General features: G+C 36.7%; 1 protein-coding gene across 23 annotated transcripts in view; it reads left to right on the plus strand.

The window, feature by feature from the left end:
- Positions 1-213: 213 nt before the first annotated feature.
- Positions 214-26,734, plus strand: part of AGBL3 (AGBL carboxypeptidase 3) — a 148,859-nt gene continuing 122,338 nt past the window's right edge. For 2 of the 23 annotated variants that reach the window (XM_009454258.4, XM_063815601.1), the window contains exons 1-4: positions 572-681; positions 1,587-1,694; positions 2,949-3,009; positions 7,185-7,370. In XM_009454258.4, coding sequence (XP_009452533.3) covers positions 1,632-1,694; positions 2,949-3,009; positions 7,185-7,370 — 310 coding nt within the window. In that variant the 5' untranslated portion in view covers positions 572-681; positions 1,587-1,631. Of the gene's footprint in view, positions 400-565; positions 682-1,572; positions 1,695-2,948; positions 3,010-7,184; positions 7,371-8,887; positions 12,607-23,723; positions 24,249-26,734 lie in introns of those variants that run through there. The other 21 variants (XM_063815602.1, XM_063815611.1, XM_063815603.1 and 18 more) reach the window with 18 other exon arrangements.

Below are 26,734 nucleotides of genomic sequence, written 5' to 3' on the forward strand. Positions count from 1 at the left end.
AAATAGCTGCCCGGTCTTCCCCACTCCTAAATTCTCCCGACAGACCCCAAAGCCTCTCTGAGAACCTCTCTGACCGCCCTGCGGCCCACTCCGAGTTCCCGGCATCCTCTGGGATCCCTCTTCCTGGAGCCAAAACCTACGCAGGCTCCTTTCCTCCGAGCTGGTTGCTAGGTGATCTCCGAAGGCTGTCCGAAGTCTCGCGAGGGCGGACCCGTTGCCTGGTGACGAGAGTTGGGAGTGTGGCTGGGGCTGCGGATCTCCAGCAGTGGCGTTACTTCTAGCGGCTGGATACCGGGTTCTCCGCGAGATCCCGAGATATTCTCCCCGCACGGAAGCGACGACTGGCCTGGCCAGAGGACTCGCGTGGGAGCGAGGTGCCGGCCCCGACAGGACGGTGAGGTATGCAGAAGTAAGGCGGGGCGCCCCCTGCGGGAAGCGAGCGCGCCCCGGAAAATGAGCGCCTCCCCACACCAAGGTGTCCAGGAGTGAGTGCGGGAAGGAACTCGGCCGCCCGGAGTTGTGGCCTCATCGTGCTTCCCGCCAAAAAGGCCTTGGTACTGTCGGGACGCGGCTAAGCGTGGACGCGCCCGCATCTGCCCCTCCTCCGCAGTGGTGGAAGACACCCGCGGAGCGCCGGTGGATAAGGGCCGTTTCCTGAGACCAGAGCTGTATCCGCAGCAGGTCAGCACTTCGTGCGCCCTGTGTGCACCTGTAAGGAATGGAATTTAGGCCAGTCGGATTTTCCAAATGTGGAGTTGTGATGCCCAGGCAGAAACTTCAGTTTCTTAGGACTGAAGGTGTCATCTATGAGACAGTCGGTTCCGTGGCATTGGCAGTGATTTGCCATAGAGCTTGGACTTAACTTATATGTAGTCCACGCTCCAAAACACGCTTTCTGTAGAGAGGGACGTAAACCAATAGATTTGAAATTGTCGAGTCCTTTGGTCTCTCAAGAACGATGGGAACTTGACAAGAAATTTCGATTATTCCCTGGTCTTGATATTACCCACATGGGAAGATACTTGCATAGAATGGTAATGGTCATTACCAATACAACCTTCTGGTAGCTATTTAGATTGCTAAGAATAAGAATAATATAAATGAATATTAGAACAGACAGTATCTACAGAATAATAATCAAAATGTAAAGTCTTGTCACTTGAACTTTTGGTCAAGTGAAAATCAAGGAGAAAACTTAAAATTATATTGCTACATTTCAGTAAGTGACTATAATTTTTAAATTCATTATCTTTTAATGCCTCAGGATCATTCTGAACTTGCTGTGTAGTATTTAATTGTAAATATAAAATGTGAATGATTTGGCTGTATACTCTGGAAATTCCTTTTAATTAAATGATTTGCTTGATTTGTCTTATTGTGGTTGTTGTCTCGTATAGTCATGGAAAATTCCTTTAACTCTTTGAAATTGAAGGTTTTATTAGTTGTATTCTAATTAGTTTTTAGAGAAGACTGTTGTGACTGTTAAATACAATTGAATATATTTTTGAGTACTCATTTAATGTAGTAAACACCTACAGCTTGAAAAGAAAAGCTGTCATATAATTTCCTTAGAAATTGTTTTACAGCCTACCCGTATATTACAAGAAATCTCAAGTCAAACACTGGAAAAGATGTCAGAAGATTCAGAAAAGGAAGACTATTCAGACAGAACAATCAGTGATGAAGATGAATCGGTATGTTTTTCTCAACTTTATTTTACTTGGAGATAAAATTTGTATTATATAAATCCCCAATTAAAATATTATAAAATCAATTGGATATAAAAATCAATTGGATGTTTAAATTATTGTCATTGAAGTTGGGAAATAATTTGGCTGAAAAAGCTAAGCTATCACTGGGAACACTATGCCCTGTCTAGAAAGAGAAACTATATTTGTATTTTTTTTGAGAAAATATTTTAGCTAAGATTCTTCTAGGTTTTATTAAAATTTGTACATGAAATTATTAGTAGGGTTTTAGTTTTAGGATTGATGTCCACTTATTTTCTTCTATGTGCTGATTGGATTGTGTTACATCGTAGTATGAATCATAGTAGAACCACCGTGTTCTAACCTTATTATGTATCACCATAACAGTTTATTGTGGCTCTGATGTCATAAAGGAAGAGACATGGAAGAAGAAAAAGGGGGAAAAACGTAGTATTTAAAATTCTTTAGTCTGTTTCTACTACATAGGCTGCGAGATTTCCTTCAAATTTTATTAAAGTATAAATTATGTATGTAAACTAATGTCCCGAAATAAGCTCTTAAAGCTTACTTTAGCTATTTAAAGGATTTATGGCTTTCTGTGTTTTTCTTTTTGTTAATTTAATTTTTTTTTTTTTTTCTTGAGCCAGAGTTTGAGATCGCTCTTGTTGCTCAAGCTGGAGTGCAATGGCGCGATCTTGGCTCACTGCAACCTCTGCCTCCTGGGTTCAAACGATTCTGCCTCAGCCACCCGAGTAGCTGGGATTACAGGCATGTGCCACCATGCCTGGCTAATTTTTTTGTATTTTTAGTAGAAACGGGGTTTCACCATGTTAGCCAGGCTGGTCTCAAACTTCTGACCTCAGGTGATCCACCTGCCTTGGCCTCCCAAAGTGCTGGGATTACAGGCATGAGCCGCCATGCCCGGCCAATTTTATTCTTAATTTAAATTGTTTTCCCAGGTTTATCAAGAATCTTTAAACTTTATTCCTTCCATAAAGTCATTATTATGACCACACCCAGTGGAAGAGGAGGAATGAAAGATGCAAACTTTAAGGTTTCAGGATATTTGAAGTGTTGGGTGCATTGAGACCAGTAGCTGATAATAATCCTTTAATTTTCTCGTTTATTAAAGGTTAAAGACATATACTCAATCCCAAGTACTAAAATAGATGTAAAAAAATTCTGGATTTGAAAACTGTTGGTTTTTAAAAGAGAAATATTTTTAAATTCTTATTTTAGGATGAGGATATGTTCATGAAATTTGTAAGTGAAGATCTTCATCGGTGTGCACTTTTAACAGGTTTGAACCTATTCATATAGTTTTTGTTTAGCATAAAACTTTGAGTGGATAAAAAAGAAGATGAGGAAACTAAAAAGTCAGATTGAATAATATAGGGAATGATTATTCTAGTAGATTGTGAAAGAGAAATGTATCTACTTGCAGAGTTCAAACTTTTCAGGTTTGTTTTAGGTAAACCTATTTTATATTAGAAAATAATAAATGAAAGTGGTGATTATCTTATATTTAACATAAGGATTTACCTTGTCATTTGTTTAAATGTATTGACTGTATGACTCAAGTTATAACGGACAGATTATGTTAGAAGTACATCTTCATTTAAACGAAGTACATTGTCTAAAGAGTCTCATTAATAAAGTCATTCATTTGCAACTGAACATGTGTGTGGACATCTTGATGTATACTTAATTTTTAAAGATTTATACTTAGAATTGTACTTTCAAACGCTAAGATATCTCTACTAAATATTTACATATGTGTCACAAATACTCTGAAATTGGAGTTAAGGCCTTTATCTTTTTTTTTTCTTTTGTCTTTTGCCACCATCCTAAAATAAATCTTCCTGTTTGAAATAACCACCATACTTAGTTTGGTGTGTATCATTCTAGAACTTCTTTGCATATACACATATCTATACCCATAGGCATAGAAATTTTATAGTACTGTTTTGTGGACATTTCCCTGCTACCCTTTTCTGTTTTTTAAATTTTGCCAAGCTATTAGAAAACAGGAGATAACTCACTCCTTTAACTAGCATTTCTGGGATTGCTAGAAAAATTGAGAATTACTTCTATAGGCTTATTATCTACTCATATTCTTAGTTGGTCTGAATTGCCCATTTATACTAATCCCTTTATGTTGCTTCCTTTGTTTAGAACATTACCAAAAGCAAGATGTAAAACATTTAATCACCCCTAAATGTTCCTGTGTCTCTGCAGTAGATCCTCTCCTTCCAGGCTTCACCCCTGGCTCCAGGCAACCAGTGATTTGCATTCCCTCCCCTATATTTGGCTTTTCTAGAATTTCACAAAACAGAATCATACATTTTGTGTTTTCTGTCTTCTTTCATTTAGCATAATACTCTTGAGATTTATCCATGTTGTTGCATATATCAGTAGTTCCTTTTTATTGTTGAGAGGTATTCCATTATGTGAATAGATCAGAATTTCTCCATTTAGCCATCCATTCATGCTCATTTAAATTATTTTCAGTTTGGGGCTGTAACGAATAAAGCTCCTATGAATATTTTTGTACAAGTCCTTGTGTGAACATGTTTTTGTTTCTCATGGGTAAATCCCTAGGAATAGTATTATTGGGTTATATGCTAAATATATACTGTATGAGAAACTGTATCTGTTTTCTAAAGTGGCTATATCCTTTTGCATTCCCAGCAATGTGTTATTTCTTCGCCAATAATTCTTAGGTTTTAATTCAGTACAAGTGTGCTTTTCCCTTACCTCATGGAGCATAATTGTAATGACTCCTTTAAAGTTCTTGTCTGATAGTTTTAACATCTGGGTTATCTTGATGTTAACATTTGTTGATTGCCTTTTGCCCTGAGAACTGGTCCTACTCCTGGTTTTCCATTATTCATGCTATGCTGTGTAGATTCTGGGTCAGTGTATTTCTTCTAGCAGGCAATCAATCCAGTTATGTTGAAGCAATAAGTTCTGGTGCCCCTTCTGTGGATAATTCAGATCTCAGTTCTGATCTGTAAGCCTTTGCTATGCTTATTTGGTTCTTTCCCATGCCAGTGTAGTTCAGGGGTTTTGAGACTTGTATAGATGGTTCAAAGCCCTGTTTAGTTCTCTTAAGTTTTCCTTGTATTGGTTTGGGACTATCTTGCACATGTGTAATTCAGGGATTGAGCTGAGACATTTGTGTGTGGGTGGTGGGGGGTTGGTTAAAATTTCAGTTAAGTTTTCATAGTCTCTGAGAGTGTGTCTGCTTGCATAGCTCAGGGATTAGGATGAGACTTTTGTGCACTCATACACAGGATTAGGAGATACCTTTCTCTGGTTGCTTTCTTCCCTTCAGATTCCCTCCACACTGTAAGGACCCCTTTTCCTGGTTCTTCTGTTAAGAAAGACTGGGTTTCTGATTTGGAGAAGGAATTTTTTTGTTTTGTTTTCTTGTATGTGTACATATTGTAATTTCTTAGTCTAGGCCAGAATTTCTCAACCTCTACACTACTGACCACCCCACCACGTTCTCCCATGACATCCTGTATATGCCTGCATGGTTGCCCTTGCCATATCATATCACCTAACCCTTCCTTCTTTCTGTCTGTACTGAGAACGCCTTGATCTCAGAGGCTGTCTTATCAATGTTTGTATCTCTTCCAAGCACTGGGTCTGGCACATAGTAGGTAATCACTAAATAGGATATTATCATTGTTAGGGTGGTGTGACTAAATTATTCTGCTCAAGAGAAAAAGAAAAGGCTACACTCAAGCATTTTGGAATCAAACATTTATAATAAAAAATAACTCCAAACTTTAGTAAACAGAAAAAAAAAAAGGACTCGGTTTCTATCTGAGATTTAGCCATTTGCACCACCACACTTCTCTGTGCATAGGGCCTGCCATTCAGCAGGCCAGAGCAAACAAGGGGCTGGACTCACCTTCCTGTGGGGGTGCTTCTCTAAGTATTAACTCTACAGTCTGCTCTTGTTTACTTTTCAAATTCTTCGGATAGTTATGTTTTTGTATTTTATCTAGAGTTTAGTTGGAATTAGAGAGAAGGCCTGTATAAGACTTATGTTGCCACAGCAGGACTAGAACTCTTGTTCATTAACTTTTGGGTGAATGACAAACTTGCAAATTTTACATGTGGTTGCTGGATTTTGTTGTATTCAGTTAAAGAATGTTGGACTTTGTCCTGATAAGCAGTTGTTTTGCTTGTGGATCAGTTTCATTACTTAGAGGCTTGCCTTTCAGCTTTGTTAGAGTGTGTCCAGCCACAACAGTCTTTACTCCGGGGCTGAGTTCATTATTTAGGTGTCAGCTCACATGTTACCTCTTCAGAGAAATCTTGCCTGACCACCCTATCTAAAATAGCATTCTTACTCCCACTTTCCCATTTCTAATCTTCATTTATATTTCTGTGTTTTATTTTTGTAGCATTTATGATCACTGAAATTATCTTGTTTTCTTATTTATATATGCCCTACTACAGTGTAAGCTCATGATGGCAGGGACATTGTTTTTTTCACCCTGTATGGCAATTGTCTGTATATAGTTTTTAGCACATAGTAGATGCATGATAAGTATCTGTTGAATGAATGAGTCTATAGAACAATCCTGATAAGTAACTAGGGCAGGTGATATTATTAGTTATTGACCTGTAGTAAGATTTATGTTCAAAGAGGCTGCCTTGCCCAAACAAAGTCATACAAAAACAAAGTGGTAAAAGGGAAGGAATCCAGTTATCTGAGCTCTAGTCCAGTTGCTGTATCAGCTGTTGTACAAAAATAACCAAGAACTAAATCTCGGCAAAAAGCCACATTTCAGAGGTGAAAGAGCAAGAGGAGTCAGTGAGACAAATGGAAAACCAAATATGTGGAAGGGAGGGGGAAACCCAGGAAATGTATCATAAGAGAAGTGCGCTTAAGGAGGGTGACCATCAACGTCAAATTGATGCCGTACAGTATCACACCAAAACACCAGATCACTGCACGGCCTGCTTGGCGTGGCCCCATACTAGTCTATGTGAATTGTGTTCCTGGCATCGTATCACAGTAGCTCTAGAAGGAGAACTGAGAAAAAGTTGTGACTGAGTTCACTAGCAAACCTTGAGAATACAGTTCCAGGAAGTGGTGAGGAATTATAGTTCATCACTGTATTTAACTCGTTAGACAAATAGTGTGACTACATTTAAGAAGAGTCAAAGTAGATGATTTGCTAGAAAAGCTACGAGAAACATGTTTTTAAACCAGTAGTGAGCTTTTAGAATAAATTAATAGTATAAAAGTCAACTATCTTTTGGCTATTGTGAAGATCAATCATCACAAAATTTCATTAGTACTTTTATAAACAGTGCCATGAATTGTAAAACATTTATAATGATACCCACACATTGAATAGTGTTGAAAGGAAAAAAGGAACTATATAAAAATTACAGGAGTTGGTATTTTTCTTCTTCCCACTCATGATTGTGTTTGAATCTTTTTCTCAGCTGACTCTTTTGGTGATCCCTTCTTCCCCCGGACTACACAGATACTATTAGAATATCAGCTAGGGAGATGGGTGCCACGTCTTCGTGAACCAAGGGATTTATATGGTGTCTCTTCTTCTGGTCCATTGAGCCCAACACGGTGGCCATACCACTGTGAAGTCATCGATGAAAAAGTCCAGCATATTGGTATGTTTTTAGCAGTTTGGGGGATTCAGACATTAGCAAACTTACTTTGTCAACCTTAATTTTAATGAGGAGACTCACAATGTTAGAAAACAGTACATTCCAACAGAAATATAACATGAGCCACATAATGTAATTTTAAATTTGCTTGTAGCCACATTTAAAAAGGCAAAAAGAAGAAAATGAAATTAACTTTAAAAATGTATTTTATTTAACCCAAATATATCCAGAATATTTCACATTCTTTTTGTCCAAAGTCTTCAGAATCTGGTGTGCATTTATCTTTACAGACATTTGAATTGAGATCAGCCACATTTCAAGTGTTCAGTAGCCACATGGCTTAAATGGAGGCACTTGCAGCATTTATTTGGCTCCTGAAGCTTTAGCAATTCTAAACAATTCCAATGGGCATGACGGTGTCCCAGGCACAAACTCATACACAGAGTGAAGTCACAGATGGAGGCTATGCCGGAATGGCTGTGAGCTGTAGTCCTGCTCTTTGTGGCTCTCTGTCTCTTTCTCCTTATTTCCTCCTTGTAGGTCTGTCTTCTTAGTGTATCTTTATCTTCTTTTACCACTTTCTGCCTTTCTCCTTTTTTCCTCTTTTCCTCTTTCATTTTCTCTTTCTGCTCCTTTGTCTTTTTCCCACTTTCTGCTTTTTCCTTTAATGGATGTTTATGAAACTGAAGAGTATATATTTTAGTATATATAGATTTTAATATTTCTGTATATGTCCATTCCCAAATTCATTTTTTGCTTTTCCAAGTAAAGCTTATAGCCTCATCTCTCCAATCCGTGCACAGGCATGACAGAAACATCCCATTGTTCATGATCTTTTCACTGCCATGACTTTCCACTTTTTGTTGATTGAGGCACGCAAACATATGTTATTGCCAGGTGGAGATCTTATGGACACTCATTGGTGAATAAAAAAAAATTACACATACATACTTTTTATAACTACACTTGTTGCAGTGCCTACTAGGAGTTCTTAAAAACTAAATTTTCTTCATATATCATCTGGCATATAGATAGATAGATATGGGGAGAAAGGATGGGTGGAGAGAGAGAAAGAACACTGATTTTTGTTCATAGAGGACAAAGGTAATTTTTCTCAAGAATTCCAAAGTTATAGGGTTAAAAATCTATTAATAGTACTAAACAGAATCACTTCCTTACACATCTCTTCAAAGCTGGGTATATATTTATCTTCTGTAGTATAGGACATCTCTCTCCCTTTTTCTCCTTTCAGTCCTTCTACCATCATCCCCACCTCTCCTCTGCTACCACCCCCTCCAACCTCATTTTTGCTACAGCACCAGGTCAGGAAATAAAAAAGTCCAGCAGAGAAAACACTGCCATGCTACTGAATTTGAACCTTCCCCCAAGCCTTACTTTTTGTACTTTGGTTCTGTTTCCTAGCCTCCTCATGACATATCTGTGACAGAGGGAATGGATAAGGAGCAATAAAGGAAAATCCCTACTGCTCCTACTGTGACTTCTGCCTAATTTCTCTCCAGTAACAGTGACGAGAGAATGAGAGCAGAAGAGACCCAAAAGGAAGAGGAAAGCAAGACCCCGTCGGGCCACTGCTTCTCAGTGTCACTTCCAGCCGCATGTGCTCATTCCACTCAACTTGGTTCCACCTCACCTAACTAGAAAACCCTTCTGTCACATCTTTGCCACACCTTTTTTTTCCTTAAATTTCCTAGCCCTCACTTTCAGCCGTCATTTTGCCCTCAGTCACAGGAGTCACCATCAGCAGCTCAGAGTGGGGAGAGTTTCTATTTTCCTTGGTTGCTTGGTAATCCCCCACTATTACTGCTGAGGTTCTTTCAGATGTGGGCAGCTGTGTTTCTGGCCTCTTCTATTGAAATTCTAAATATAGTTTCTAACCAAAATATTGTTGTAAGAGTGGCTAGAGTTTGTGGTTCCTCCTTTCAGATATCTTACATAATAAATAGACTTTGGGCCCTGTGAATCCAGCCTCCACCCTGGTGAAGGTGCAACCTCTCTCAGCATACGTTTCCCAAGATCCCCAGAGTCATGATGTCACACAGCTACTGGTCACACTATCTGTGCAAGGTATAGTCATGCTGGATAAAAGCTTTATTTTGGGCTATGCCACTGTTCTTTTATTTTCAGTCTGTGCCCCTGAAATTTTTGCAAGCTCTGCTGGCCCTCAAGCCAACTGGAACACCCAATACAATACATCCTTGTGTAGGAAGAATCAAAAATCTTCTCCCACATGTGTCCTTGATGGCTTTTTCCACCTTTGCTTGCTAGCATTTCAGAAAGTTTACTTCCCACAGTCTTACATATTGCTCTAGACCTTGCTTTTGTCACTTGACTATTGCAAAGATTTTACAAATTTGGATATTTGAAAGGACTTATAAGACTTCACAGAGCATTCTTCTGTGTGGCTTTTATTCAAAGGCACAGGATACGGTGCAGCAAGAGAAAGATACTGTGGCAAGCATTGGGGCCCAGGTGCAAGCTTTCCAGGGGCCTTATTCACACATAGACTGCCTGTCTTCAGACTGAAACACCAAGATCTATGTGATACATCTTAGCTTCAGAAAACCTCAAGGCAAAAGTTCCCATCTGGGTTTTTAGACCCCTGTAGTCATGACATCAAGCCAGGCTGTCTTCCTGATTCTGCCAAATGAAAACCATCAGTAAACAAACTGGCCATGCGGGGGACATGAAACTCTCAGGGGGAGTTTCAGACAGTAAACAGCACATCATTAATCTTACTGTTCTTATCTTGGCCAAGAGTCAAAGCTGGACAGCCAGAATTCCCCAGAGGTAAAAATAGAGCTTTTCCAGTCCAGCTATAAATTAACTCTGTCTTACACAGTCATCTATCTTGAAAGACTTTCCATATCAGTTTATATATATTAGTCTCCTTTTTTATAAACTGGTACATCAGATTTCATTAAATGGATGAATCAGAATTTCTTTAACTGGTACCTTATTAATGAATTTAAGGGGTTTCCAGTCATTGGCTCTGACAAACAGAACTGCATAAATATCCTTTTATGTGTGGCCTAATGCATATATACGTACATATTTTGGGGGTACATTCCCATAATTTCTGATATAAGGATACTGTCAAATTTTCCTCCAAAAAGAGTTGCATCAATTTATTGTCATAAAAGCAAATAGTTTATGAGTGTGGTCAGGGGTCCTCAAGACAACTCATATTCAACGATTTGCTACAAAGACTTGCAGAATTCAGAGAAGCCATTATACTCATGGTTATGGTTTATTATGTCCCTGAAAGGACACAGATTAAAATCAGCAAAGGTAAATGGCGTATAGCAGTGGTCCCCAAACTTTTCGGCACCAGGGACCAGTTTCGGGGAAGATAATTTTTCTGTAGATGTTGGGGGATGGTTTTGGGATGAAACTGTTCCACCTCAGAGCATCAGGCATTAGTTAGATTCTCATGAGGAGCACACACAACCTAGATCCCTTGCATACACAGTTCACAATAGGGCTTGTGCTCTTATGAGAATCTAATGTTGCTGCTGATCTGACAGGAGACAAAGCTCAGGTGGTAATGGTCGTTCGCCCACTGCTCACCTGCTGCTGTGTGGCCTGGTTCCTAACAGGCCATAGACCAGTACTGGTCCATGGCCTCAGGGTTGGGGACACTTGCTATGCGGCAGGGTCCAGATGAGACCTAGCACAAGCTTCCAGTTGTTTTCTCCCTGTGGAGTCTTAGAAACAGCACTTAATTCTCCCAGCCATAATGTGAGATAATATGAAGTGCTGCAAATCAGGGAAGCTCATCTAGCTTTGATGTCACTGGTTTCTATTGCAGGTTGGTTATATTTACATTCAGTGCCCACATGGCTGACCTTAGTTACTTAGTCTCTGGCCTTTCCAGGGGTCAAAATTGATACTGTGTGTCCAAGGCCTCTACCACCACCACCACCACAATAAATCAATTGTTAGCATAAACTACTATCTGACATAGCCCAAGGTCCCAGGTAGACAAAGATACTCTTAATGAGGCAAGGTATTCCAAGGCATCAGAGGCTATCTCCCAAGAGTTTAGCAAGGTCCAAACCTTTACAATGTGCAAGGTTTGGACAACCAAGGCCTGCTGAGTTAATCATTTACACACAGGCTACCCACTGTCCCTTGGCCTAGGCTGTCTTTAACAAAGAGCCTAGTTTGTAACTAGTATAATTATCTCCTGTTTTAATATTCTGCTATTTATACATTTTAACAAACTTGTACATAAATATTCAGCATAGAAATTAACTCATAATTAAGTAGATCCAGTTCTTACTCAGCCCATTTTTCATTGATATTACATACCAAGGAGGCCGTGATTCAATTTTCCAATACATTTGATCATCATCATATGACTGACTTACCTAAGGGAGAGGAATCATACCAGCAATACCAATGTTACACTGTATCTGCAGTATTGTAGTAGATGTAACCTGAAAAATAAGAATCAAAAGATAATGGCTCATTACCTCTGTCATTAACTATTAATTGGTCCAGTTCATCATTATATCTTATGACCAGAATGTCTCCCAGAGCAATGCCACTCAAGTTTGCAGGCTTCCATTCAACCTTTTCAGCTTCTAAGAGTAAGGCTAGTCTTAGAAAACTGACTTCACCTTTTTGGGCATCTAGGATAATTAAGCTAAGAGACTACAGTCTCTTGCTCTGAGCCTCTCTCAAAACACCAGTGTAATACTAGATTTTCCTCATTACCTATTTCATTTATTTATTCCTGTGCCTTGGCTATTTCTCCTATTTTTCACTTGTCATAATTTTTTACCCAAACATTTTCACCTTTGGAAGAGTTGTTAGGCTTAGCCACTGTCCTGGTCTAGATTGCCAGCAGTAATACCAGTCTAGCTCGTGCTTCCTTTCAGCTCATTCCCTTTTATTTAGAGTAAGGATATATAGGTACAGAACTAGTGGGCTATCTTGACCACCAGGAAATACAGCTGCATTCACTATCAATCTGAATTTTGCCAGGTGGGGTGAAGACACAGTCCACCCCGTTAGGCCCATAGCAATTCTGACATAAAGGTTGAAAGGTAAGTTTCTTGCTTAAGAATGATTCCTGTTTCTAGCACCTGCAGTCTCCAACCACTGCCCCAGGCTGGAAAAAAAAAAGAAAAGTTGAGGAGACTGGAGAAATCATTTTGTAGTTTGTACCAGTGTCCTCCTCCATCCCTTCTCCAGATCCACCATAAAAGAAAAAGAATTTGTCAAGTGGGGACCCACTCTTGTCCCCCTCATGTTGAATGTGCATACACATGAAGGTATATATGTCAGCCCTTCCTGCCTTTATCACCCCCTATTTTAGACAAAAAAAAAAGTTTCAATTACCTTTTCCAATTCTCTAGTAAACCACTAGTCCATTTTGATGTGATATCTTTTTGCCCATCATTAGACACTATGGGCTGTAAAGTGTGTTTCTTGGTCTGAAGAAATATAACTTGATGGTCCAAATTGCCACAGTATCTTCTGTTTCAGTCCTTTTACAGTATTTTAAGCATTTTGTATCCATCTACCTCTGGGGGTGCAAAGCCTAGTCCAGAGTAAATGTCTAGTCCTGTCAGGACCCTTTTATAGTCTCTGGGGGCTACCACAGCATTCCGATGTAGTTACTTGTCAGTTGTGTGTGCCACCTGCTCCCCAGGAAATCTGCCCATAGCCACCTGCGGTCTCCGTCTCTCTTGAAGCATTTATTTATATTTTGTGCCTCAGAGGGAGTAAGAGAAATATGCCAACAATCAGCCCATGCCTACATTCCTACACCTCTCCCATTTCCATTTATTTCATGGACCCACATGCCCACCTCAAGTAAACACACCAAGTTTTCCACTTACTGGGTCCAGTCATCATCTGATCCTGGAAGAGTGTTCTTCTGGTGGGCATTGACATGTCCTACTTTAATGTGCCCCTAAATTCCATGGTGATTTCCATAGGATGGTGCCCCACATGGGGCATCTAATAGACTAGTTTTTCATCACCCATCTATTTGACCATATGGCCAGCCACTGGCACACCCAAACTTTGATTATTTTTAAATGGAACTTTTATACTTGTTCAGTTTTTTCATCACTGCAAGGACAGCATATAGTTCAGCCTGAGCAGATTGTTCTTACCTTCTTCAATCAGAACTTTTCCATCATCTGATGTAGTACAGTAGTCTTCCAAACAGGATGTTGATTATCCACCTTGGAACTGCCATCAGTCAACCTAGTAGCTCTCTTTCAATAGAGAGCTGTTCATAGGGCACAACCCAGGTGGCCATAGGATTTTGTGGCTCCTCAGCTGATTTCAAAGTAGGCTCCAGTGGAAAAGAGACCTCCTGCACATGAACAGAATGAGTATCTCCTTGCACTGTCCCAGTAACATTGTCCTGTATAAACCGTTTCCATTTATTATGGAGCCCTTCTGGGCACTGCCTTATTAGAGTGTTTCTTTCACATCACTTAAGGCATTGTGGGCATTTCAGCTTTCACGGTTATATGTCCTTCAGTATAATGGTTAATTTTATGTGTCAGCTTGACTGGGCCACGGGATGCCCAGATAGCTGGTAAAACATTATTTCTGGATGTGCCTCTGAGGGTGTTTCTGGAATAGATTAGCATTTGAATTGGTAGATTCAGTAAAGAAGATCCACCATCACCAATATAAGGAGGTGGGGCATCATCCAATCTATTGAGGGCCTGCTTGAATAGAACAAAAGGATGGAGGAAGGGTGAGATCTCTGTTCTTGAACTGGGATATTCATCATCTGCCCCAGACATCAGAGCTTCTAGTTCTCAGGCTTTTGGACTTGGACTGGATTACACCACCAGCTTTCCGAGTTCTACAGCTTGCACACAGCAGATTGTGAGACTTCTCAGTCTCCATAATTTGTGACAATGTATATACACATATGTGTATATTCACTGATATAATAAATACACACACACTACTGGTTCTATTTTTTCTGAAAAACCCTGACTAATACATTCAGTCACAGGGGCATTTTCAACTAATGTCCAATAGCAAGTTAGTAATTGGTTCTCAAATGCTGTATATCTTACAGCTGCATCCGAACATTTTCTGGTCCAAATTCCGGCAGTCACTGCTGGATGGTGCTCACAGGCTTTTTCCATAAGCCCCAATCTCTGGCCCATACAGGGCTACTGTAGAGAAAATGTGTCGGTGCCAGCAGCCCAGTTTCTAACACGTCATTGATTAAAGGTGTAATCTATTTTTGTGCACCAGGTATTCTATACTATTTCCAACTAAAATCTGTCGGCTTGGACAATTCTATAGGTTCCCATTTAGCCGGTATACTGGATAAAGGGCAAATTTACATGCCTTCAGTTTTACAATATTAGGTAGGGAAGTGTTCCCCAATCAGATATAAAATCCATCCCAATACATTCAGGTAAAGGAGATACATCCAGTTCACATGAAGTCCATTTAAATATTTCAGTTTTAATCTCAACTTTCACCTTAATTTCATCAACCATTTCATGGCTAAGTCCTCCCAACCTAACTGTAGTCCACATTAGGATATCACCAACAGATTTTGGAACCTCAGTGCATTGGTCTGCCATGTCACAGAGTCCTAGAAAAGCTTGTTCTCCACCCCCTTTCCATTTTAACCACACGTGCATATAGCCCATGTCCCCAAACAAGGATCAGACTAAAGGACCCTGACCCTTTTCATCAGTCTATCCATATTAGTTTGTGAGACAATTGCCACAGATGATTTGAGGTAACATTTTTTATTGTCCTTTTTGCCTTTCAGTTTTGTTAATTCCTCCAGACTAAGGTAAATAGAACAGATTTGTTTAAAGCTCTTCAAAGTCGGGGTATGCCAGGAGCTCCCATTGGTCTATGTAATCTCCAATAGTGTTTCATTAAGACCTTTGATCCCAGCAGTGTCCAACCTGCTGGGATGAGTCCCTTGATTCTTCCTTTTGTCTTTCCCTATTCTTTCATGACTCACGTTATTTTAGCTGTCAGTTTTTTCAGCATGTTATTTGTCCCTTTGTTGGAAACCCTGAAGCTAGTGTCTGTAGCTTGGACCAGCTGAAATTCAAGCTTGGCCCAGTGTCAGGATTTGCCTCAACACTTTACTGTAATTTTAGCTATTACACATAATAACTGAGAGATTGTATATTTAGCTTGTTTCTTGTCATTTTGCATTTCCTTATGCATCCAGTGAGCCAACTCTTTGGGAGTTAGATTTATCATTTCTAAATTCCAGTGGTGACTTTTACTTCTAGTAACTGATTGCAACACAGCTGCTACTTCACACCATGGGTGGCCCAGTGGCCATACAGAATCAAAGGTTTGTCAACTCCTACCCTCTTACCCTTCCTTTTCCCAAACCATTCTTTCACCACATTTCAGTGAGTCAGGGTAATTCTAGTGAATCCCACTTCTGATGTCACCTGTGATCAGGAGTCCTGAAGACCACCCCAAGGTTCAATGATTCGTTAAAAGGACTCGAGAAATTCAGAAAAACCATGACATTAATGGTTATGGCTTGTTACAGTGAAATGATACAGACTAAAATCAGCTGAATTAATTTAGGGCAGAGTCCAGGAGAGACTAGATGTGGGCTTCCAGTTGTCCTCTCCTGGTGGAGTTTTATAGACAGCACTTACTTCCTCCAGTCATGATGTGAGATAACACTCATGAAGTACTGCTAATCAGGGAAGCTCATCCAGCCTTGGTGTCCAGAGTTTCTATTAGGGACCAGTTATGTCTGCATGGAAGGCCCATGTGGCTGGCTTTAGTTATTCAGTCCCCCACCTCTCCATCCAAAATTAATATAATGTGGCCCAGAGCCCCCCACAACAACTCACATTATTAGCATAAACTATCTGATGTAGCCCAAGGCCCCAAGTAGACAAAGAAACTCTGAACAGGCAGAATATTTCAGGGTCTTAGAGGTTATCTCCCAGGAGTTGGACAAGGTCCAAATCTTTCTTTGGATATACAGGGTTTGGACAACCTAGGCCATCTGAGTGCTGCACAATGAGAGTACCTATTTTCCCATACTCTCATCAATACTGTTAATCACTCATTCTGGTTTTTGACAATCTGATACTGTTTACTTGATATGTGTTTTTTGTTCATGTATTCTTTATGGATGAGACTGGAACATTTTATCTACTGACTTTATATAAGCTACCTGATAAAATCCTTTGCCCATTTTGCTATTGATTAGACTTTTTTTCTTCTCGATCTGTAAGTGCTTTCTGCCTATGCAAGAGATTTGATTACTGTGTCTTATATGTTACATGCTATTTTTCTCAGTTTTTCATTTGCCTTTTTGTCTTTGTCATGCATAAATTTGTAATTTTTATGTAGTTACTTTGTCTATCATTTTTAAACGATTTCTGGGGTTTTGAAATTTTCATACTTCTTAGTAGTGTCCAAGTGTATTTTTTGTGATTAAATTTTTGATCCATCAGGAATCCATTTTGATATAAGAAGTAAACTTCCAATCCAGTCCTATTATTAAATGCCTGGTGAGTTGTTCCAACAAAATTTATTAAATGAATTATCTTTTTCTACCCACTTACAATGCCACATTTATGATATACTAAGCTTTTAGGTCCAATTTTGAATTCTGTTCCATTAATCTGTCTTTCGATATGCCAGCATGAAACTCTATTACTATAGCTTTTAAAGTATAATTCTGTTGTGTGATAAACTTAGTTCCTTACTGTTTTACTGTGTTCAAGATTTTTCTGGCTACTTTTGCCTTATTATGTCTCTATATGGAATCTAAAATAAGCTTTCCTAGTTGTCCTAAAATAAACTGGTAACTTTATTGTGATCACATTAATTTATAGATTAACTTAAGGAAGAGTAACATACTTTTAAAATTGCACCTTCCTGTCCAATAATAAGATTTGTTTCACCATTTATCCTAGTTTTCCTTTATCTCCTTTATTATAGTTTTAATTTTTTTTTTCTGCACCGTTTCTAAGTTTATTGTTAGGTATTTTATTTTGTTGCTAAAACTAAATATTTTTGTTGTGAGAATAGCAATTTCAAATAGAATATTTACTATTTTATATTTTCTAACTTGTTTACATACAGGAAAGTTATTTTTGTGTGTATTACTTTTGAAAATTGCCATACTTTGTTTCTAATATTTAAATTATTATATATGTTCCAATTATACAGTTATCCTGTATTAATGTAATTATATCTCCTAATTTTCAGTTTTTATACCTTATATTTCTTTTTTGTACTAAATGCATTTACTGGTACTGTCAAAAAATATTTAATAATGTTGCCTTTATCTTATTCTTCATTTTAATGGGACTAGTTTTACTGTTTTCTCATTAAGCAAATTATTGGCTTCTGGTTTAAAATAAATTTTTTTGATTCTGCTAAGGAGTTACCAATTTATTCTTATATTATTAAGAAAACTTTACCAGAAATTATTACTAAACTTTATTAAATGCCTTTTTAACATCTATGGGGTAGAGGGATTATGATATTCTTCTCATTTGACCTATTATGTTGGTGAGTTATATTAGTTTTTAAATATTGAACCAGTTGTATAGTATTGAAATAAAGTGCAGTTAGGCATTGTGGATAATTTTTAGTGGGTTGCTGAATCCTGTTTTCTCATTTTATGCAGGATTTTTGCTTTAATATTCATAAATAAGATAGATTTTTAAAAATTTTCTAGCTTGTGTACATTTATCAGGTTTTGGTATAAACGTTATTTAGAATTCTTTGCTTTAGAACAGTTTCAATAATGTTTTAATTAATGTTCTTTATAATTTCGAGAGAAATCTTCTAAAACTGTGCATATTTTGTTACTGTTTTAGAGAGACAGAGAATATTGTTATTATAAAACTTCTCAGTTTCTTCTTTGTTACATCTAAGTTTCCTATATATTCTGTTCCAGGGACAGTTTTGGTTATTTATTTTCCTAGAAAAATGCTTTTCATGCAGGATTTTAAAATTCATTTAATAAATTTAAGCAAAGCATTCTCTTATAATTGCTAAAATTTCCTTTAAAGATAGGAGATTTTTTCCCTTTGTCCTAATATTTTACATTGTGTTTTTGCATTCTTATTTTTCTCCCCTGAGTATGTTGGTAGGCTTTATCTTGTTAATTTTTTCAAAGAATCAGTGCTTGAAATTATTTATTAGTTCTAGTTTTGTGCTGTATTCTAATAATATAAATTTTTTTTATAAATCGGATTTATTTAGATTTATTTTGTTCTTTATTTAACCTCTTGCTCTGTATTAACTTCTTACTTCCCAGTATTTTATTAAGAATGTTTTCAAATATGCAGAGAAATTGAAAGGATCGTACAGGAACCCATATGGCCATCAACTAGATTCTTACAATCAATAATTTACTATATTGCTTTATCACATATGTAGCCATCTATCCATCCCTCTCTTTATCCAATCAAGTCCTTTTAGTTTTTTATTCATTTAAAAGTAAGTTGCAGATATCCTTACATTTCACCTGTAAATACTTTAGCATTTATATTGTTACCTAGAATTCCTTTTTAGTTTTGAGGTACATTTTACAAAAGATGAAATTCACAACTCTAATTGTATCAATGAATTTTAACAAATTTAACAAATGCATACATTTGTGTAATCTAAACGCATACCACAATATAGAACATTACTGTTATAATTACTTTTTAAAAATTACTTAGGTGTAAATCTAACAAAACATGTATAAGACTTGCATTCTTAAAACTACACAATGTTGATGAAGTAAATAAAAGAAGATCTAAATAAATCAAGAAATATACCATGTTCATGATTAGGACTCAGCTCAATGTGGTAAGATGTCAGCTCTCCCCAGTTGACATATAGGTTTCAAGAAATTCCTATCAGGATTTCTTTTTGTAGATGTAGATAAAATTATTCTAAAATTTATATGGAAAGGCTAAAGAACTAAAATAACTTTTTAAAAAAGCAGTTTTGAAAATGAAGCATAAAATGGGATAAAGTAGCCTCTTACCTCAAGCTTTTATATAGCTACAGTAGTCAAAACTATGTGGTATTAGATTAGTAGAAGAGAATAGAGAACTCAGAAGTAGAACCACACAAATATTCCCAAGTAGTTTTTCATGAAAGTGAAAAAGCAATTTAATGGAAGAAAGTTTGCATTTTCAACAAATATTGCTGGAGAAATTGGATATCCATAGGAAGAAAAGAAAGAGACAAGGGAAAACTTCAACCTAAGTCTAACACCTTATACAAAAATGCATTCAGAATGAATCATAGATTTAAATGTAAAACATACAATTATAAATCTTTTTTAAAATAGAAAATCTTTATGATCTAGAGCTAAGCAAAGAGTTCTTAGAATTGACATCAAAAACATGATTAATAAAAACTTGATAAATTGGACTTCAGAATTAAAAGCTCTTGTTTTGCAAAAGACCCTGTTAAGCAGATGAAAATACAGTGAAGAGGAGGAAAAACAAAGAGCAACATGCTTATGCCAGTTGATTCTATCTCCTTTTATTTTTTTTATTTTTATTTTTTTTAAAAAAGCTTTCCCAGAAATTCCACCAGAAGTCATCTTTTACCCCTCATTGACTAGAATTATGTTGCATGGCTACTCCTGGCCACAGGCAAGCCTGAAAACTTAAGGTTTTTTAATGGAGGTACATTGCTGCCCTGATAAATTCAGGTTTTAGTAAGGAAGGAACAAAGTTAGAATGAAAATTTGGAGGACAACTAGCAATGTATAGAAAAACTAGCAGTGGAAATTTGGAGGACAACTAGCTGAGTGCAGGGCCTTATACTCCTAAATACTCTTTTGTTCATATAACAGTGGACTAACTTGAACAACTACTTGAATCTGCATATGGAAGTGGCTTATCCTGGCAATTACTTAATAAAGTCACCTATTCTGCCTTATGGAAAATAGTCATCTTTTATATCTGCCACATAAGACAAAATAAAGTGGCTCCTCAGCACAACTTTGGAAGTGTTGTGAAATCTTATGGAGAAATACTTAGATTTGGATACCCTTGCAAAGAAGTTATGTGAAATTTTGTGGCATGTGATTTAAATGCAGAACAAACTGTCTGCTATAGTTGCAAACAGTTTAAAGGCTTGAATATTACCAACTTGTGATGATGTATGTAACTGTCCTGATAATCTTGTGCTAGAAAACTAAGAGGATGTAATTATCAATTAGATGAGAACCAGATACAGAATAAAAAGGAATTAAATAACTAAGATGAAATGGACACATGACTGGCAAGATATGAAGTACGGAAACTGACTCAAGAGGAAATAGAACATCTAAATAGACATATAACAAGTAAAGAGATTTAATTAATAATAGAAAAACTACTACAGAGAGTCGCTTAAACCCAAATAGCTTCATTGCTGAATTCTACCAAACATTTAATGTTTAGAACATTCTACCAAACAATTCCTAATTCTTCAAAAACTCTTCCGATAATAGAAGAGGAAGGAATGCTTCCCCATTCATCCCTATGAGGCCAGTATTACTCTGATAACAAAACCACAAAAGACATCACAAGAAAACTACAGGCTAATATATATTATGAATATAGATGTAAAATTCATCAGCAAAATACTAGCAAACTAAATCCAGCAACAAATAAAAAGAATATATATCATGAACAAGTGGAATCTATCCAGATATGTTGTTTGTTCCCTGTACCCAAAAATCAATTAATGCGATAGAACATATCAGTAGAATTAAAAAGAAACAAGATAATTTCAATAAACATAGAAAAGACATTTTTAAGAAATCCTACACCCTTTCATGACAAAAACACTCACCAAATTAGGAAGAGAAAGGAAAGGCGTCTATGGAAATCCCACAGCTAATATCTACTTAATGGTGAAAAGACTAGATGCTTTCCCCATAAGGTCAAGAACAAGACAAAGATACCCACTTTTCCACTTTTATACGACATTGTAATGGAGGTTCTAGCCAGGGTAATTAGACAGAAAGAGAAGTTTAAAAAGTCCAGATTGGAAAGAAGGAAGTAAAACTATATTTGCCAATAAAATAATTTTGTACATAGAAAATCCTAAGCAATCCACTGAAAAAAACTTTTAGAACTAATATGAGTTCGGCAAGGTTGCAGAATACAAGAGTAATATATAAAAATCAATTGTATTTCTATGCACTTATAATAAACAACCCTAAAATGAACTTATGAAAACTATTCAATTTGCAAAAGAATAAAATATGAATACATTTAGGTAAAGAGTACAAGACATACTCTGAGAACTACAAAATATTACTGAAAGAAAATAAAGATCTAGATAAATAGACATCCCATGTTTATGGATCAAAAGACTTACTATTATTACGATGACAGTCCTCTCCAAATGAATCTACAGATTCAATGCAATTTCCATTAGAATACCAGTGGGTTGCTTTGTAGAAATTGACAGACTGATACTAAAATTTATATAGAAACTCAAGGAACCCAGAATGGCCAAAAAAAAGAAAAAAAAACTTAAGAACAAATTTGAGAGCTCACACTTTCTGATTTCAAAACTTACTACAAATAGTAATTTAGACAGTGTGGTACTGTCATGAGGATAGACTTATAGACCAGTGAATTACATTGGAAGTCCAGAAATAAGCCCATGTGTCTGTGGTGAACTGATTTTTGACAAGGATGGCAAGACTATTCAATAGGAAGAGCATTGTATTTTCAACAAATGGCACCCAGACAACTGGATAGATAACCACATGCAAAATAAAGAAGTTTGTCCCTTACCTCACACCATATACAAAAATTGATTCAAAATGGATCAAGATCTAACTAACAGCCTGAACTATAAAACCCTTACAAGGAAACATAGAGGCAAATCTTCATGACTTTGGATTTGGCAATGGATTCTTAGGTATAATGCCAGAAGCACAAGCAACAACTGAAAAAAAAATAGATGAATTGAACTTTATCAAAATTGAAACTTCTGTGTTTCAACAGAAACTGTCAAGAAAATGAAAATAAAACCCACAGAACAAGAGAAAATATTTGAAAATTATTTATCTGACAAAGGACTTCTATCTAGACTATATAAAGAACTCTTACAACTCAATATTGAAAAGACAAATTTTAAAGTGTGCAAAGGATCTAAATAAACATTTCTCCAAAGTAGATGAACAAATGGCCAATAAACACATGAAAATATGTTCAACATCTTTAGTCATAGGGAACTGCAAATTAATACCACAATAAGATACCTCTTTACCCCCACTAGGATGACTAGAATCAAAAAGTCAGATAACAAGTGCTGACAAGCATGTGGAGAGATTGGAACCCTTATACACTGCTGTTGGGAATGTAAAATTGTGCAGCTACTTTGGAAACCTGGTGTTTCTTCAGAAAGTTAAACATTGAGTTACTATTTGACCCAGCAGTTCCACTTGTAGGTATGTACCCAAGAGAAATGAAAACATATATCCAAACAAAAACTTACATACAAACGTTAATGGCAGCATTTTTCTTAGTGCCACATGGTGGAAACAACCCAAATGTCCATCAATGGATGAATGGAAAAACAAAATATGGTATTTCCACACAATAGAATATTAATTAGCCATAAAAATGGAATGAGGTACTGATACATGGTACAACATGGATGAACTTTGAAAACATTATGCTGAGTGATAGAAGCCAGACACAAAAGAACAAATAATGTGATTCTAATTATGTGAAATGACTAGAACAGGCAACTATATAGACAAAATAGCACATATGCCTACATCTCACTCAAGGTTAGTGTGGTAGTGTTGGGATTTTTTTAATTGTTTTTTTCTGTTCCCTTTCCCCAGATGCAATGGTTTTCTACTAATGTCTTATTATAGATTAAGTATTTTGTTCCATAAAGGGAGATGCATAGATGGGTCTGGGTGGAGTTTGGCAGAGGCTGCTGTTCCCCTCCCCAACACAACACCACAAGAATAACTTTCCCAGGATTCTCTTTGATCTTCCTTGTGAGCACCTGGTGGGATTCCCAGAGGAAAAGTCTGAAAGTGGGTACTAACCCACTTATATCTGCAGCCCCAAGGGGCTTCACACTCACATTTGGCTTTTAAAAATTTATTTTAAAAGCTTTAGCTGTGCCTTTTTACCAGATTATATGAAGTTCAGCAGCATCTGCCTTCAGTGGGCAAATACTGAGGTCCAATTTCACCTTGCAGGTTTCTGTCTTTTCGCAGACTTTGGAGCATTTGGTTGCCCTGCAACCTCTTCTATGGTGGGTTGGCGAAAAGTCATTAATTTGCAGTTTGTTATTTTATTTTTTGTTGTAAGGGTGAGGATGACACTTTTTTTTTTTTTTTTTTTTAAGATGGAGTCTCATGCTGGAGTGAGTCTCACCAGGCTGGAGTGCAGTGGTGCGATCTCGGCTCACTGCAACCTCCACCTCCCAGGTTCAAGCGATTCTCCTGCTTCAGCCTCCTGAGTAGCAGAGACTACAGGCGCGTGCCACCACGCCCAGCTAATTTTGTATTTTTAGTAGAGACGGGGTTTCACCATGTTGGCCAGGATGGTCTCCGTCTCTTGACCTCGTGATCCGCCTGCCTCAGCTTCCCAAAGTGCTGGGTTGTTTTTTTTTTTTTTTTTTAACATTCTGTATCTCTTAGCTGACATTGGAAATCTGACCTGTAATTTTCAAAAGTGTCAAAGTCATGAAATATAAGGAAAGACTGAAAAGCTGTTCTATATCGAAGAAAACTAAAATACACATTAAAGTTCAATGCAATGTGTGATTCTAAAGTGGATCCTTTTGCTATAGAGGACATTATTTATACAACTGTCAAAATTTTAAGTCTAAGGATTAAATATTAGAAATAAATCAGTATTAATGTCCTGATCTTGATGGTTGTATTATGGTTATTTATATAGGAGGATTTCCTTCACTGGAGGAAATATAAGTATTTGGAGAGGATGGGGTATTATGTTTGCAAACATTTCAGGGAAAAAAAGTTGTTTTTCCTGTTATTGCAACTTTTCTGTATGTTTTCAACTGTTTCAAATAAAATTAAAAACCACATGCCTAGGAATAAATCTGATAGACAAGATTTCTATGAAGAAGCAATAAAGCATTGAGAGAGATTTTTAAAAGACCTAAGTAAATAGAGGGAAATAGCATGTTCATAGATTGGGAGACTCATTATTTTAAAGATGTCAGTTATCTCCAAACTGATCTACATGTCCCATGCAATACCAGTCAAAATCCCAATTGTGATTTTTTTATAGAAATTGACAAGGTACTTTAAAAATGCATATGGAAATGCCAACGACCTCTTAAAAGGACAAAAAAATTGTAAGAGTTACTAGCTCTTAAACCTTAATAAAGTTATAGTAATATATGGCATTGCTGAAAGGAAACAGGAATGGAATAGAACAGAGAGCTTAGAAACAGACCTATGCATATATGGTCATTATGACAAAGGTGGAACTGCAAGAGAAAGTTAAAGATGGTCTTTTCAGTAAATAATACTGGAATAATTGGATTTCCATATGGAAAAAGTGAAATCTCACCCCAACCTTATGCACAAAAGTCCATTTTAAATGGGTTATGGATATAAAAATGAAAGGTAAAACAATAAGACTTCTAGAAAATAATACAAGAAAATATCTTCATAATATTAAAATCTGGAAAGGCTTAAACAGAACAGAAAATACCCTAAACCATAAAGAAAAAGACTGATAAATTTGACTACGATACAATTAAAAACCTCAGTTCATCAAAAAATAAAACGAGGCAAACAATAGATTGGGAGAATATATTAATATTTGCAATACATAACTGACAAATAGATCATTTCTGGAATACATAAAGCATTTGTGAAAGTAATAAGAAAAGACAAACAACCCAGTAGGAAAATGGGCAAGAGACTTGAATGGGCACTTTATAAAAAATGATATTCACATGGCCAATAAACATATGAGATAATATCAACCTTATCATGAAGTCTTGTTGTGATTTTAATTTGCTATTCCCTGATTGTTAATGAGGCTGAGTACGGTTTCACAGAAACCTTGCAAGGTTAAATTTAACTTATACTAAGGAATGGTGAGCATATGGAGCAAACAGAAACTTTGTGACCTGCTGGTGGGTGTGTAAATTGGTATGATCATTTTGGATGATAGCTTGGCGTTATTTACTGAAATTGATACATGCCCTGCAACCTAGAATTTTTACTCCCAGTTGTATACCTAAAACTGATGTGAGCACAGGTGCTCTAAGCAATATGTATAAAGCTGTTCATAGCACCATTTTTCTTAATAGCCCCAAACTGAAACAGCCCAAATGTCCATTATAAATAGAAATTGATAAATTGTAACATTTTGTACAATATTATATATCAATGAAATAAGCAAATTACAGCAATATGCCACAATGTGGATTGATTTCATGAATATACGTGAAAAACAGCACAGAAGAATACCATACATTATGTGATTTTAATTTTATAAAGTTCAAATATAGGCAAAGCAAAGCAATAGTTTTATTTACACTTCTGTAGATAAAAACTGTATTATACACATGCATATATATGAATGCTTAGGTGGCAAATTTATAAAGGAGAGTAAAGAAATGACTGCATTATATTAAGACTAATGGCTACTTTTCAAAGGGAGGGAGAGGCTGGTGATGGGAAAGGGGCATGAGTGGAGTATGTAAGGTGCTTGCAATGTATATTTCTTGGCCTATGTGATATTTGCTTTGTGATAAATCAGTAAGCTGTAGTTCTTTGTTTTCGCACTTTTCATAAGTATAATACCTAATAAACATTTAAATATTTGCTTTGTTTCTGGCCCTGTGAAATGTGGATAGAAGTATGTTTTGGTAGATTTTTTTAATGGGCACAATTGACAAAAAGATGAATACATCAGTGGAACAGAGTAAAATGTCCAGAAATAGACAAACGTGTTTATTACCAAATGACCTTTGACAAAGGCACCAAAGAAACCCAATGAGGGTAAGGAAAGTCTTTTCAGTAAGTGGTGTTGTAACAACTTAGCATACATGTAGAAAAAAAAATCCTTGACCTCTACCTCACTAGTAAACAAAAATTAATTCAAGACAGATCATAGACCTAAACGAAGCTATATATAACCTAACATTATAAAGCTCGTAGAAGAAAACATGGAATGATATCTCTGTAGTTATAGATAAGGCAACAATTCCTTAGGAGCCAGAAAGAAAAAAGAAACAATGAAAAATTAATAAAGTTGACTTCATCAAAATTTAAAATTTCTCATTAAAAGACAGTTAAAAATGAAAAGGAAAGCCACAGTCTATAAAAAATATTCCCAACACATATATGACAAAAGACTTGTATGCAGAAT

The sequence above is a fragment of the Pan troglodytes genome, chromosome 6 (genome assembly GCF_028858775.2).
Source record: "Pan troglodytes isolate AG18354 chromosome 6, NHGRI_mPanTro3-v2.0_pri, whole genome shotgun sequence".
Lineage (NCBI taxonomy): Eukaryota > Metazoa > Chordata > Mammalia > Primates > Hominidae > Pan > Pan troglodytes.